The sequence below is a fragment of the Armigeres subalbatus genome, chromosome 1 (assembly GCF_024139115.2).
Source record: "Armigeres subalbatus isolate Guangzhou_Male chromosome 1, GZ_Asu_2, whole genome shotgun sequence".
NCBI classification, from domain to species: Eukaryota; Metazoa; Arthropoda; class Insecta; order Diptera; family Culicidae; genus Armigeres; species Armigeres subalbatus.
In genome coordinates, this window is record NC_085139.1 from 158,882,928 (window position 1) to 158,898,121 (window position 15,194).

Consider the following 15,194-nt stretch of genomic DNA (forward strand, 5'->3'; position numbering starts at 1 on the left):
GCTTCCTCCACGAGATTGAGGTGTTAAATATCTAGTAATCAAGATGTAGATTTTTTTAATCCTTTGATGATGCGATAAATTTGAGCATAAAGCTTACTTGAAAATCTTGGTTCATCCAACCACCGTTATTTGACCACCAACGACACACTAGGGCTGGCGCTCTAACAAACATTAGTTTCTCCTTCTTAATTCTTTGTTATTTATCTATTTGTTATATTTCCAGCAATTGTATAGCTATGATCCACCAGCATTTACTGCAATGGACAAATATTGGACAGCTCCTAATGGTGCTCTTGCTGAGCTCCCTAGTTAGCCGCATCCAGGCTGATACTACCCCGGCAGTGCAGCAGCATCAGATGAACCACAGTGACGACCCCGCTCAGAAGCATAACCTACAAAAACGAACGTGGAAGAGCTTACAGGGCGGATGGGGTAAGCGAAGTTCAACGGACGAGCAACCGGACCCAAATGCAGATTACTATGGGTTCCCCACCAAAAGCGACGACTCGGCGGAATACAGCAACAACGAGCTGGACAAACTGAACAAGTATCTGATAAAGGGACTGATAGATCAACGGCTGGCGCAGGTGGATACTCAGTACGATGGTTCGGACGAAGAGTATCCGGTGGAAAAACGAGCTTGGAACAAGATCAACGGTGGTTGGGGAAAGCGAGTTAATGCTGGGCCAGCGCAATGGAATAAATTCAGAGGTAAATTTGTTTGATTTTGAAGAAATTAATTCGCAGCGATAGGCGAAATATTTTCTCAAACTGTTTATTCTAGGTGCCTGGGGAAAGCGTGAGCCCGGATGGAACAACTTAAAACAGCTATGGGGCAAACGGTCGGAGAAATGGAACAAACTAACATCCGCCTGGGGCAAACGGGACAGCGGCAATAGCAATAGTTACTAAATATTCTATCACCATTTACTACCACGCACGGAGCTTGTAAATATCCACAAAATCTCTACAGTCTGTTATACTTAGCATAAGTTGTTTTCGATAAAGTATTTTCTTTTGTATACGTATAACGTAGGTCGCATATGCAATAGCAAAAATGGAAAACGAAATGCGTGAAGAGCTACAATTTAAAAACCAGTGAATTGCATGGTAATGGCTATGTGGTGTTACCGCAACCTTCTGTTTACTGACGATGGACTTGCAGAAAACGTTGTCTTACCAGAAATAAAATAGAAAACAATTTTCAGACTAAGCAGTATAAGTGGATTACGCAAAACAAAACCATGAAGTGTAAAATATGAATGTCAGAAATTACTCCAATATGTTACCAACATCATATACACATGCCGTCAGTGTTACTAAGCAGATACTGACATGAGAAAATCAATGAAATATAGCGTTTACAGTCAATCAAGAGCAGTTTTTTTTTCATCGAATTCTTCGAAACCTCTCGAAATTCTGGCTGGCTGATACACTGCCACGTTGTCTCGATCCCTCGAATACTCCTTACTCCCCCCGGCGTCGAGGGTGGTCCACCAGTTCCGGTGAAGGAAACTTCCGCACTGATGGTGCCCCGACTACCGGTTCACAGGCGCCCCGACGACCCGATGCCTAACTTCGCCAACTGCGCTGGATTTTCCTCCGAGCCGACGCTTATTTGCTGGTTCATTCTCCATCTACGCTACAGCTTTGACAGTATTTGCGTCACGACGACAGTATTACGCATTCCACGTAGAGATGGGCGAACGCTCACGAGCCGTTCATTTGAAGCGGTTTGTAAGAAAAGGGTTCAAACCACGGCTCTCTAAATTTGAACCGCGGCTCACAAATGAACCGTGGCTCAAAAAACACCGTGTCACTTGATCAGCCGCTTTATTTTGACATTTACTGTTTGTTTGTTCAGGAGCCAGCATACATTCTCCCACTCCTTACTTTCATACTCCTTAGCGTTTTCTGGCATTGAAATGAACGAGCTAGTAGCGCAGTCGGTATTTCTGGATCCTCGTTTTTAAAAACAGAGATTTGGAGATGACAGCAAATAACTGCGAGCAAATCAATCGATAATTGACCTTCCCCGTCAAAAACTGAATCTTGTTCTATTAACGAAGTCAATTCTTGGCTCTTTTTGGTTCAACTTTCCCAACAAACCCATAAAAATCGAAAACAAAATCTGAAAAAAGTGCTGCACGTTTGAACCGGCCTGAAGAATTGACCTCATGTTGGTTTAAAATCGGGCGCATATTAGGCCAAGCCCAAATACCAGCACTTTTTTAAAGTTTAAAGACCTTTAAAAAATAAAGATCCGATTGGACGAGATTTTTTTTTAACGGGAAAGGGCAATTCAAAAACAGGTTCTGTCGAAGCTCAATTTTCTTTATGGGAGAAGTTTGACGAACAGATCCGTAAGCTTCGAGATCATATTATGATCCATTAGTTTCTGCCACTGAACTTTACCTGCCGAAAGTTAGCGATGCCTTGTTCTGGAGGGAGCAGAAAAAAAAATATTCGAGGTTATCAGTTGGTCTTGTAAAGACTTTGTATTACGGGTACTCCAATGTCATGCGTGAGGATTTTTTTTTTCAAAAACGTGACACATTTGTAGTGAGCGACGCAGCCGACTAACATCGGAAAACATTGAGGAAAATATATATGTATGCCAAAATTCACATTGAAAAGATTGTAAAGATTTAAAATGAAATCAAAGAATGGACGGCTATTTCATTTTGGATTTCTTTAAATTGGTTTCTTGTTAATGATATTGATTATAGTTGAATAAGCAAGATATAAAACTAGGCTAGGCTGAACACTTTTCAATTTGAACTTCGTTAATCTGTAATTCGTTAAAATTAAAATGGAGCGCGGAGCACGAAATTAATCGAAACAGCAAAAAAGTCCACTAGAGTTATATATCAAGAAGTTACTAGAAGTTCAAATAAAAAATGAACTCCAATACATAATTTGAATGATGTATCGCTCAAACCACCGGGACTTCATAGTTCTTTTGAATGAACTAACGAGCCGTTCAAATGAGTCGGCTCATTTAAGTGAACGCTTAGTTCTGAGCCGCTCTTCGGAATGAACCGTTTTGCCCATCACTAATTCCACGTACCTTCATCGCTTCGCTCTGCGATGTTGTCCGTCCTTACGGCAGGCATTCTTCTACGTGCCTTCGCAAAGTCGAATACCACGTGCTCTGGAGTCTCCTCTACGTTGATACAGAATGCCGGGCAGAATGGCGATGACGCATGGCCACACCGGTGCAAATATTGGCGGAAACAACCGTGTCCGGACAGGAACTGTGTAAGGTAAAAGTTCACCTAACCATGTTTCCTGTTCACCAACGTCGACACATTGGGGATGAGCCGATGGGTCTAGCTTCATTATCCGCATTGTCCCACTCCTGCTGCCACTTCACCATAGAGCCCAGTCTTACCGCCTGTTCGAGAGTTGCCTCACCCATCCCTACGTACGTCACTGGCAGTGTGTAGATAATTGTGGAGCCCCAAATGGCCGGAGCGAATCGTTATGACAGCAGCTCTCCGTGGGTGCGTGTGCACGCCATGGAGGTCTGACCAGAAAAGGTCGAGTCATGGCTTGCTGCGCACTGATCGACACGCTGAGGTGTTAATGTATAATCACACTCGAGACTCGGATGGCCGTTAGACGAAACATGATATTCAGCTTGCTCCGGTTACGTTTCGTCTTAAGCGCAGCTCCCCAGGCTGGAACTCCGTATTTTAGTACTTACTTGATACTTGATGGGCTACAGCTGTTCGATGAACCTACGCCGAACGGAGTATTCTTCTCCACTGGACTCGATCCTGGGCCAATCGCTTCCATTCGCACTGAACATTGAGCGCCCTCAGGTCCTCTTCAACTGCAAAAAGCCATCGTGTACGCGGCCTTCCACGAAGCCTGAGACCTCTTCCGGCTTCTCTACTAAATATTATTTTCGCTTGACGTTTTTCCGGCATACGAACAATGTGACCAGCCCACCGTAGTCTGCCGTGTTGTATAAGCTTACCCAAGTAATCACCAAGCATTAATTAATGCATGTAATCAATCACAGATCAGCATATCAAATGCTAATTGCATTAGATCAGTTTTAACGATGTAAAGATGCATTTATTCATCAACTGTCAAGCAACGATACACTAATTCGGCGTTACGAATGTAGCGATGCATTACTTATGTTTTATTTAAACATGTCAAAGCAATGAAGCATTATTTCGGTCGTAAAAGGGCCTTTTTCCACTTTAAGTCAACTTTAATGGCTGTATTATTTGCAAGCATATATAGCTCCATGGTTACTTGGGTAATAATATCCAGCCCTTTATACACCTGGTATAATTCGTGGTTCATGTGACGCCGCCAGATACCGTTCTCCTGTTTACCGCCGAGTATTGTCCGCAGCATCTTACGCTCAAACACTCCGAAAGCTCTCCGATCAAACGTTCATGTTTCATGACCATATAAAGCCACCGGAAGAATCAGAGTAGTATACAGCGCGAGTTTCGTTTTCGTTTGCAAACTACGGAACTTAACCTTTTGTCTGTGCTCTGGGGTCAATATGACCCCAGGCCGCTTTGAGTGGCTGCCATTTTTTAAATTTTCAACCGATTCTCCTAATTTTTGGTAGTTTGGTAAAACTCGCCGAGATCTGTCTCCTAGGTGCAAATTCACTTCAAAAATCTTGAAAATATGCGCTACAGTGTTTTTTCAAAAAACTTACGTTGTCTGTGCTCTGGGGTCAAATTGACCCCAAATTGAAATTGCTATAACTTTTTTAATGCTTGGCTAATTTTGGATTTTTGGGGCTGTTTCGAAAGATAATTTAATCATCTTTCAGGTCGTTACCAAAGATTGACTATAGGTGGGCGGGTACATCGCATGGAGGGGTTTTCGTAAAAAGGGTACAAAAATTGTGATTTTTCATGCTTATTTTACTTATATCTGAGAATCCTACCCATTTTGAACTGCACCTTTTCAAAAAGGTTATGCAGGAAGGCGTGTGCTTTGATATGAGGCATTGATTAGTTTAGAGCTTGGTCGCTAGGTGGCGGTATATTTGAATTCTTTACTTTAGACTACTCAAGTAATTCCGATATATGGAATTTTCCTCATTGTAAATATTCTTATCGCACAAATTTGAAATTTGTAAAGATGACGTCTTTAATAAAGTTCGTCTGGTGGGAATGGACTGTCATGTGACGAAATGAATAATTAGGAAATTTACAAATAGGCGGCGCTAGCGGACTTGCAATATTCTTGCATATATGAAATATTGCTTTAGCTTGAGATCCCTCATACCTACACTCAAGTTGTATTCGGTAACATTGTTCAGGATGTCTAGAACTACAAAGCGGTGCTTAATATAATGAGTACGTCTTCCAATTTTTGAATTTGTGCGATAAGAATATTTACACTGAGGAGAATTCTATATATCGGAATATCTTAAGTAGTCCAAAATAATGAATTCAAATATACCACCACCTGGCGGCCGAGTTCTAAACTTATCAACGCCTCATGCCGGAGCACGTGCCTTCCTGCATAACCTTTTTAAAAAAGGTGCAGTTCAAAATGGGTAGGATTTTCGGATATAAGTAAAATAAGCATGAAAAATCACTGGTTTTATACCCTTGTTCACTAAAACCCCTCCCCGCGATGTTCCCGCCCACCAATAGTTAATATTTTGTAACGACCTGAAAGATGATTAAATTATCTTTCGAAGCAGTGTTACGGTCCCCAAAAATCCTAAATTGGCCAAGCATTAAAAAAGTTATAGCAATTTCAATTTGGGGTCAATTTGACCCCAGAGCACAAACAACGTAAGTTTTTTTGAGCACAGACAGAGGGTTAAGCTGGTTACGAAGTCTGTAATAAGCCCTATTTGCAGCTGCAATACGCCTTTTCACCTCGCGGGTAACATCATTATCACACGTCACTAATGCTCCAAGATACACACATTCTTCTACCACTTCAAAATTTTCACCATCCAGCACCATTTCGCTACCACCACCACTAATGAACTCACGTCGATTGCCAACGACCATGTACTTCGGTTTTCTGGTATTGATCATGAGTCCAATTCTCGCTGTCTCCCTCTTAAAAGGCACAAAAGCCTCTTCCACGGCACGGCGATCAATCCCGATAATATCGATGTCGTCCGCAAATCCCAGGAGCACATGTGATCTTGTGATAATGGTACCGCTTCTTTGCACACCAGCTCCCTCGAGCGCTATATTGAACAGTAGGTTCGAGAGTGCATCAACCTGCTTTAATCTAAGGTAACAAATGACGTCGATATTTCTCGCTTAACTTTTCAAAAGGACCTAAGTAACATTTTTTTCATGAATTAATTTGAATAGCGCAATCAACAGAACAACATGAAAGCTATTGATTGCAGTATTCAAATTAATTCATGAAAAAAAAATGTTACTTAGATCCTTTTGAAAAGTTAAGCGAGATTTCATCAGCAACCCTTGCACATGTTTTCGATATAGCATAATTTGCCATAATTCATTCCGTTTCATTGAATCGTACGCCGCCGTTTCATTGAATCGTACGCCCTCCTTTGATGAATTAGAATGTGTTTTGTCCGTTCAAAATAAACGTCCTCGTTTTTTTGCTGGTGATATAAATATTCCTATAAAGTTATCCAGTAATAATGTTGTTGTTCGTTACAAAAATTTGTTGGAATCGTATAATTATATTTGTTCAAATTCTTCTGTAACACGTCCAATTAGTAATAACATTTTGGATCATTTTATATGCAGAAATGAAGATCTGGGAAACATTAGAAATGATACTATTTACACAGATGTAAGTGATCATCTTCAAATTGTATCTTCTTTTGTACTTCACCAGCCAAAAACGCAAATGGATTTGAAAATAAAAATAATTAATAGAAATAAACTGCATGAAATGTATTCACAGTTTCTAAGTGGTTTTAGCTGTAATAATGATGTAAACTCTTCCATCACCACTATTGTAAATGCATACAACAATTTACTAGAACAATGCACCAAGACTAAAAGTATAAATATAAAAGCTAAATCAACTCACAGTCCTTGGCTAAATTTGTAACCGTTTAATTTTTCCTGCCGTAAGAAAGCCGCTAACGCAATGGTTTATGCGCCACTCTCGTTTCCGAGAGACCACTGGTCATGTGTTTAATCCAGGCTATTGACATCCTATTGTTTAGCCCATTGCCAGATCGTAGCCAGGATGTCCTGGGCTATAATTTTTTTTTATACTGAATTTCAATGATGACAGCGGTCTATGTCTATTGATGATGATGACACCGCGCTTGTCACCGGCTCGGTTTAATCTCGTTGCCCGACTAGTCTGAAGTATGAGTGCTAATCTCTAGGGATTTTCAACGGTTGTTATGAGCTAACGTAAATAGATGGTCGCAACTACATAGAAGTGAACCTAGGCAAACTCGCAGAATGACCGCAGTGATCGCAACGTATACGTACTTGAGTCAAGGTGAACGTAAAGCGAAGTGAACTGACAGCAAGAAGTTCCTGGGCGGACACAATAACCGCAGGGCTCTTGGAGTATGAAATAAAAGTAATGAACGGTAAGTTATGTTGAATTCATTCTTGCATATATTGATTCATTTTTCCGTGATAGTGTGAAGTGTAGGGAAAGGGTGTGCGTGTGTGTTTAACCATGGCCATGGAACGGACATACCTGCGCAGGGGTTTTCAATCCGATCGTTGCGGTTCGTCAACCGGGACGCACCGTTTCCGTGCGATGAATTGGCAGCACAACAACTAGCGTACTAGATGTCGATAGGTCCTGACGTCTTATAACCGTTGCGTCACCGGGGATCCTCGCTACAAAGGTAGGCCGAAATAAAGTTGCGGGGGAGGGCGTCGGTCTTCTCGGTACTCTACCCGATCATCCGCGAGCGGACGCAGGCAGGCCGGTCTTCCTCTGTCCCCGTTTGTCTACCAGTCACTGGCGGGCCGTGGCGAGGTCCTCTTTGGTATGGTACCACGTGTGCCTTAAATGCGCCAAGATGGCGGAATGCGATGGCTAGCTTGTAGCTCGTACAAACGGCGTCCGCTGGACGCTGGGGTCCAACAAAAGATAGTGTTAGAATAATATATTTAAGAAATGAATTCATGCACCGTATTACCTTTGTAATTGAAATTACAGCTCACTAGAGCAGAGTTTTCGCCCTTAGTGATGGGTAACACCTGATTCTAATGAAAATTAAAAAAAACTTTAGCAATCACTTTCACTTCAATTTACTTTTTGACTACAATTATTTAAGAACTTTTAGGCTAAGATATATTTTAAATGTCAAATATGTTCACCTTGAATTATAACTTTATAAAAACTGAGATCACCGGACTAACTTCTACTCTACGACCGACTTAGATTGGAAATGACGACAATTTCAGAAGTCTTTAAATCCTTCGTCATCGTTTTGGCGGTTACTAATATATTTTTACCAGTTTTAGACGACTTCCACAGTTGACTTCTATTATGCATTTTGTTGGCCATCTATCAATAATCCGTGAATTATTTTAGTGCATCTAGCTTAATTACAAATGGTTCTTAAAACAATTATATATATTTTATTATTATTATATTTTACTTTGAAATATGAAATAGTGCGGAAAGTAGCAGACCGTTACATCACAATGCCCAATTTTATGAAAATTTGATCAAATAAAATTTGATCAAATTTTCATAATCCCAATTATTTTCCATATCCTCCAGAATTCACTCAACTGTAGTTTATATCCAATTGTTACTCGTTACATAAATGCATATTGCCGTCTTCGCCTCAGATTGGTCCTTCGCCTCAGTACAATGCTTTGTATTACGAAAAAAAATCTACTCATTGGTGTAAAACCAACCTAATTATAGAACATGTTTTCATCCTACTATATCGGTTAACTACCGACTTAACTTTGTGGACTATTATCAAGCATAATAACGTAGTCTTATAAAATCAATCTCATCAATATCCACGACTTCTACTTGACTCATAACTAGATATCATCACGACTCGAATGGAAATAAATAAAAATAAATATTCGATCTACCACATCAACATTTTGTTGACTTATTTTGTAGAAGCTATAGTATACATACTTTGGCCTAAACCGCTTGCCTGTGCAGCATATAAGAAAAAAAAACATCGCATCTAAAACCTGATTTTATGATCAACCTTGTGCTTCGTTTGACAACAAAATGAACTTCGTACTGGAAATGTCACTTTCCTGTGAGCGCGTTTATGCGTACCTGCTTGTCTCGTGTGGAGCATCGTAACCGCGGTTATCTGTGGAAATCTTCGAACTAAATCTTGTGTAGCCTGGATAAAATACGGATAGTATACTTTTAAATATTGCCTTTCCAATGTGCTAACCATTTTCTCATATTTTAGCTTGGATCACAACGACTCCGGCTGTTGTTTCGCAACGTCAACTATCTATTCAGCCGGCATGAACATAATCTGCAACGCTTGACTTTGTCAATACACCAATACCATCTTAAATCTTCTGAGATGAAGATGAATTTCTATGTCGTTTTATGCTATGCTTGTGATAGAAGTGAACTTACTCGTTTTTGTTTACTTATTATGCTATACTCTTATGTTGAAAGTGTAAACGGTTTTACTCTAATAAAATAACAAATTTTGTCCTGAATTGTGCCCAGTGGTTCCTGTTTACCAATACATGATGAATGCCGCTTGCATAAATATTTTTTTGAGCGTGTTTTGATCGTTTCGTAGTGAACATTGCAATGAATATTCCCTAGCTGTGTGATCCCATTAGTTAAACTTTTTTAGGAAAGTTGCGTGGAAAATACCTAAACATTTGCCTAAGCTATCAGTAAGTTCATAGCTATCCCCTAATACTTTAGGGTGAAATCAGTAGTGATTCAGTTTGGTTGCAAATTTTCGAATACTATTCTAGTTTGAATATGAGCCAAAATAAAACAAACTCACGGGCTTCTCCAGCAGTGTTCTATTCATGTTGGATTGTTTTTCCATTAAATGAAATGATAATGTTGCTGTTGAGGAACGCGCGGTAAATGCAAAGTGGATTGATCCGTACAGAAAATGATGCATTCATGCACCAAAACAATTGAAAAATATTTGAATCTCGTGATTCAGTCGTGGTTCAAATCTGCAGAAAATAGAACAGGACGGTATAACAGTTTTAAGCTTTTGAATCTCGACTGTTATAAAAAATGAATCTTGAGCCACTGCTGGGAAAGTGCATGATTCAGATTCATATTCAAACTGACAGCCCCGAACGATTTGAATCACTGCTGATTTTACTCTTAGATACCGTCGCTTCAACGTATTTCGGGGCTAATTTCGCACAAAAATGTTTCCCTTTGTCGGAAAGGAAGGTACTTTTCTTGAGTACTTTTTCTCCCACTGCGTATTTTGGTGCTTTCGAGCTAGACCGCAGATTATAATATTTAGCTTGTTTTTCATATGCTTCTTTGAGGTTCTTTCGTACCTGCGAATACAAAATTTCTTGTTCCTTGGTTGTTAGCGTATGCTCCTCGTGTCCAGCTAATTTGAGTGAGTCATATTCTTTTCCATCGGAGATCATATTCCGACCAAACGTTAGGAAGTATGGGGTATATTTAGTGGACTGGTGAGTTGAGTTTCTTATAGCACTAGCTATCTTCTGAATATTATCGGCCCAAGTCTTATGGTTCGTTTTAATCGTGGCTCTTATTGCTGCCGTAATAACTCGATTAACTCGCTCCGAGTTATTGACTTGTGGATGGTAATAAGGTGTGAGCCAATGCTTAATGCCATAATGATCCAATAGATCTTTAAATAGCTTAGACGTAAACTGGCTACCAAATCTCATTCATATTCCTCATTGGATATGCATCCTTTTTGGTAATGGAATTGATCTTGCGCGAATCTAAGCATACCCGAATGTCACCGTTGGCTTTTTTTACGGGTACTAAGGGGTTGGCATATTCGCTAGTGCACTCCTCAATTACATCGAGCTTCTCGTAACGTTCCAATTCTTTTTCAATACTTGCCCAGATACCGGGGGAGTATTTGTACATTGGAAGATCACGCATATTGCCCCCCTCAATAATTTCAATCTCGTGCTCTATTAAAGTTGTCCTCCCCAACTTGCTCTCACTAGTCCAGTGAAAGGATTTTAGCACTTCTTCAAGTTGCTTTCTTTCAGTGGTCGAGAGATTATGTTCGGTTTCAATTTGTTCAATGTCCTGCTGTGGGTTACACGGCAGATCTAACGATGGTATATCAAGTGATTCGTCGAGTTCTGGTTGTGCTTTGTGTGTAAGATAATTCTCTTTTCCCGTTAGTTCCAATGAACAAACCGTCCAACATATTTCAGGTTCACTATAATCAGACTTCGAGCGTTCCAAAGTAACAAAGTCATCCATAGTGCTTTTGATGTCGAATAAATTTATGTTGCTAATACAATCCTTATTTTTGATCATCGGCTTTATTTGAAATGCATTCCAGAAATCCATTCCTAATATTAGAGATTTCGATAACTGTGGGACAATTATCGTAGGTATTATTTTAGTAATCCCGGCATAAGTGTAGGGTATGTTTGCATATCCTATGCACTCATGTTTTGTATCGTCTGCAGTGCTGATTATCACATTAGCATCGAAAAGTTTTAAGCCATGCTTTTGAAGAATTTTAGTTGAATTAAGCACACTGATACTAGCGCCCGAATCCAAAAGTGCAATTATGTTCGTGTCTAGTATTGAAACTCGTATCGTTGGGCAAGTATTCGGATTTACCTTAATGTGTAATGTTTCATTGTATTTTTGAAAACTCTCTTTGGATTTTGGCCCTGGAACCGCTTTTTGTGTTTGCGAGATGTACGGGCTCCTTACAGTGCACCCCGCATTTCGTTTAACGAACGCTTTTGTTCATTGAATGAGCTTTGGGCGTTGGAGACTAATTGTGAGTGATTTTTTTCACATGTCCTGGTTGTTCGACCTATGTTTCCACAGGCGTAACAAAAAATTAATTTTGTTGCTGTACAAGATCTCCAATGGTGTCCTAGTTTTTGGCAATTCCAGCATTTAACCCCCGTAGTTTCCCCAGTGGGTGCTTTACTATGTGTTTTGTATCCTGAGATATTTTGAGTTTCCTTTGCAAGGCGTGGACCGGATAGTCCTCCACGGAGGAATAATCGCTGTCGGATTTGGAATGCGCCTCTATATTATGCATTTCCCCACGCATGTTGTATGCTACCCGATAGAGTCCCGGATCGTTGGCATCGATTCGATGGTTCAGTTCCAATAAATGTTCCAAATTATGGACCCTTATAGTTGCCAATTTTGACCTATAATGTGGTCGCATATTCTCCCACACTATTTCAAAAATAGTACGGGAAGAATGGGGACGTTTCAAACACTGGTTAAGTTTCTCAACTTCTGTTACAAACGCAACAAAAGTTTCCCCCCTCTTTTGCCTGAGTTCTCTTAGTTGGCTTCGTATCCCGCGATCTCGATTAGGATTTCCAAATCGAAAGCGGATCTCGCTATCAAATTTGTCCCAGGTCGTGCAATGGCTCTCTCTGGTGAACCACCAGTCACTCGCCTCCCCTTTTAGTCTATAATGTATTTTGTTCGATAACTCGCTCTTATCTACTCCTTCGTGTTTCGCCAGCTTCTTAACCCTGTTCAAGAAATCCTCTACCTGAATTGATCTCGTATCCCCGCTAAAAGTAATGTCCCATTTCTCTACTCTCGATCGCGTTGACCTGTGGTGGTTTTCTCTGTAGCCTCTACCGCGCCTATGGGGGGATGGTGATCTGTTATCATAGCTATTTCTGTACCTATGTCTTTCTTCTTCGAATTCTGAGCTACTCTCGCTCTGTGAGCTAGAGAAAAAACTTCCTCTCGATCTTTCGCATGTATATCTGTATCGTCGTTTATCTTTATATTCTTCTTCGTCTGCGTCTGTATACTCAGTCGAAGAGTATTGTGTACTACCTCTATATTCGACCCCTCTGTGTTTAGTTCTGGTTTTAAACTTTTCTTTCTCCACCCTTTCTTTGTCCCTGTGTCTTCTTTTCTCAACTTTTTCCTGATATTGTGATTCTCTGCGAAGCTTCTCTTTTTCTTGCCTATATTTATCCTTATTTTTTCTTTCATCTCTATGACTTATCCTTTTATCCACATCCTTCTCACTGTCACTTCTCTGCTTTTTATGTTTCGGTATAGTTCCTGTCTTGCTTAATCCTTCTTGCCCTGTCAAAGCTACTGCGTTTGGATCTGGATTTCTCCAAGATGTTCTCGTGTTATCTCTTTCTTCAAGTTCAAAATCCGTCTCATCATTCGATTGTTCAGGGTTATAAGTTACTTTTTGTCTGTGTGCACGTAGGAATTGTTCTATTTGTTTGCATTGCTCCTCTTTTATCCTATCTTCCTCTTCATTAGTAGTTACTGATGAGGATAATCTAATTAAATAATATCTAAGGCGTGAAACAACCGTGTAGTCGAACTCGCGCCGCAAAGCCTGTCTCAATGAATTCAGTGTTCCTTCTAGGTCCCTCGTTTCGTCTACAATCGATAAACCCGTAATATACAGTTTCGGTTCACGTCGTTCATTTTTATATGCATATCTTAGTGCTCGTTTTCTGTCCTCTAATTTCGCTCCAATATCAACTTCCAATCCTCTCAGAGTGATCTCAAAATTAATCTCATCTTCCTGCAGATGGTCCGCATTCGGAAGGATATAAAACCTCCCCATCTCAGATAATAGAGTACTTGTATCTTCGGCTCGGTGAAAAAAAAACAGAAGTCTAAAGAATATTCACGACATCGCTTCAAATGGCAAAATTCCAACAATCATTTCAATTTAAACCTTTCCTTATATCAAATTATAAATTAACTCCAATTGAGAGCCCTTATCCAAACTGTTGAAAAGCAAAAAAAAAAAACACTAATTAAAAAAAATAATAATAAAAATAATAGTTTAACCTCAAAATTTCCTCACTATTAACATCAAATCCAAATTCAATTCTCTCTTAACTTATTGAAAATATGTACAGATTTTATCTAGCCTTAATAGTATAAAGAAAAAAGGAAAAAAAATATGCAAAGATTGAAAGCAAGCTTGTGAACGAGTATTTTGTAATTTTATAATCAAACTAAATTAACTGAATTAACCAATAACAATTGAATATAATTTTACGCTGGGCGCCATGTAACCGTTTAATTTTTCCTGCCGTAAGAAAGCCGCTAACGCAATGGTTTATGCGCCACTCTCGTTTCCGAGAGACCACTGGTCATGTGTTTAATCTCGTTGCCCGACTAGTCTGAAGTATGAGTGCTAATCTCTAGGGATTTTCAACGGTTGTTATGAGCTAACGTAAATAGATGGTCGCAACTACATAGAAGTGAACCTAGGCAAACTCGCAGAATGACCGCAGTGATCGCAACGTATACGTACTTGAGTCAAGGTGAACGTAAAGCGAAGTGAACTGACAGCAAGAAGTTCCTGGGCGGACACAATAGACCTGTGCAGCGGTTCATTAAATTCACTCACCCGATGGATTTTGACATTTGAGCGGGTCGTCTTCTCGAACAAAAGTTCATTTTGCGTTCATTATGCGACCCGCTCAAACGTCATAATTTCTTGGGGGAGTTCATTTTGCGTTAGTCTATAGACTAACGCAAAATGAACTCCCCCAAGAAATTATGACGTTTGAGCGGGTCGCATAATGAACGCAAAATGATCTTTTGTTCGAGAAGACGACCCGCTCAAATGTAAAAATCCATCGGGTGAGTGAATTTAATGAACCGCTGCACAGGTCTATAACCGCAGGGCTCTTGGAGTATGAAATAAAAGTAATGAACGGTAAGTTATGTTGAATTCATTCTTGCTTATATTGATTCATTTTTCCGTGATAGTGTGAAGTGTAGGGAAAGGGTGTGCGTGTGTGTTTAACCATGGCCATGGAACGGACATACCTGCGCAGGGGTTTTCAATTCGATCGTTGCGGTTCGTCAACCGGGACGCACCGTTTCCGTGCGATGAATTGGCAGCACAACAACTAGCGTACTAGATGTCGATAGGTCCTGACGTCTTATAACCGTTGCGTCACCGGGGATCCTCGCTACAAAGGTAGGCCGAAATAAAGTTGCGGGGGAGGGCGTCGGTCTTCTCGGTACTCTACCCGATCATCCGCGAGCGGACGCAGGCAGGCCGGTCTTCCTCTGTCCCCGTTTGTCTA

The 15,194-nt window shown here is 40.3% G+C and overlaps 1 protein-coding gene and 1 long non-coding RNA gene across 3 annotated transcripts in view; one reads left to right on the forward strand and one right to left on the reverse strand.

Moving 5' to 3' along the window:
- Positions 1–1,371, forward strand: part of LOC134207873 (allatostatins MIP) — a 95,037-nt gene extending 93,666 nt beyond the window's left edge. The window contains exons 2-4 of one of the 2 annotated variants that reach the window (XM_062683864.1): positions 224–711; positions 785–948; positions 1,037–1,371. In XM_062683864.1, the coding sequence (XP_062539848.1) occupies positions 237–711; positions 785–912 (603 nt within the window). In that variant the 5' untranslated portion in view covers positions 224–236 and the 3' untranslated portion in view covers positions 913–948; positions 1,037–1,371. Of the gene's footprint in view, positions 1–223; positions 712–784 lie in introns of both variants that reach the window. The other variant, XM_062683853.1, reaches the window with a different exon arrangement.
- A 6,245-nt stretch (positions 1,372–7,616) lies between these two features.
- On the reverse strand, positions 7,617–8,533 carry LOC134207881 (uncharacterized). The gene is made up of 3 exons (XR_009978439.1): positions 8,292–8,533; positions 8,111–8,177; positions 7,617–8,044 (listed from the first exon to the last, which is right to left on the reverse strand). It is a non-coding gene; the product is annotated as an uncharacterized LOC134207881 (long non-coding RNA).
- Positions 8,534–15,194: the final 6,661 nt, after the last annotated feature.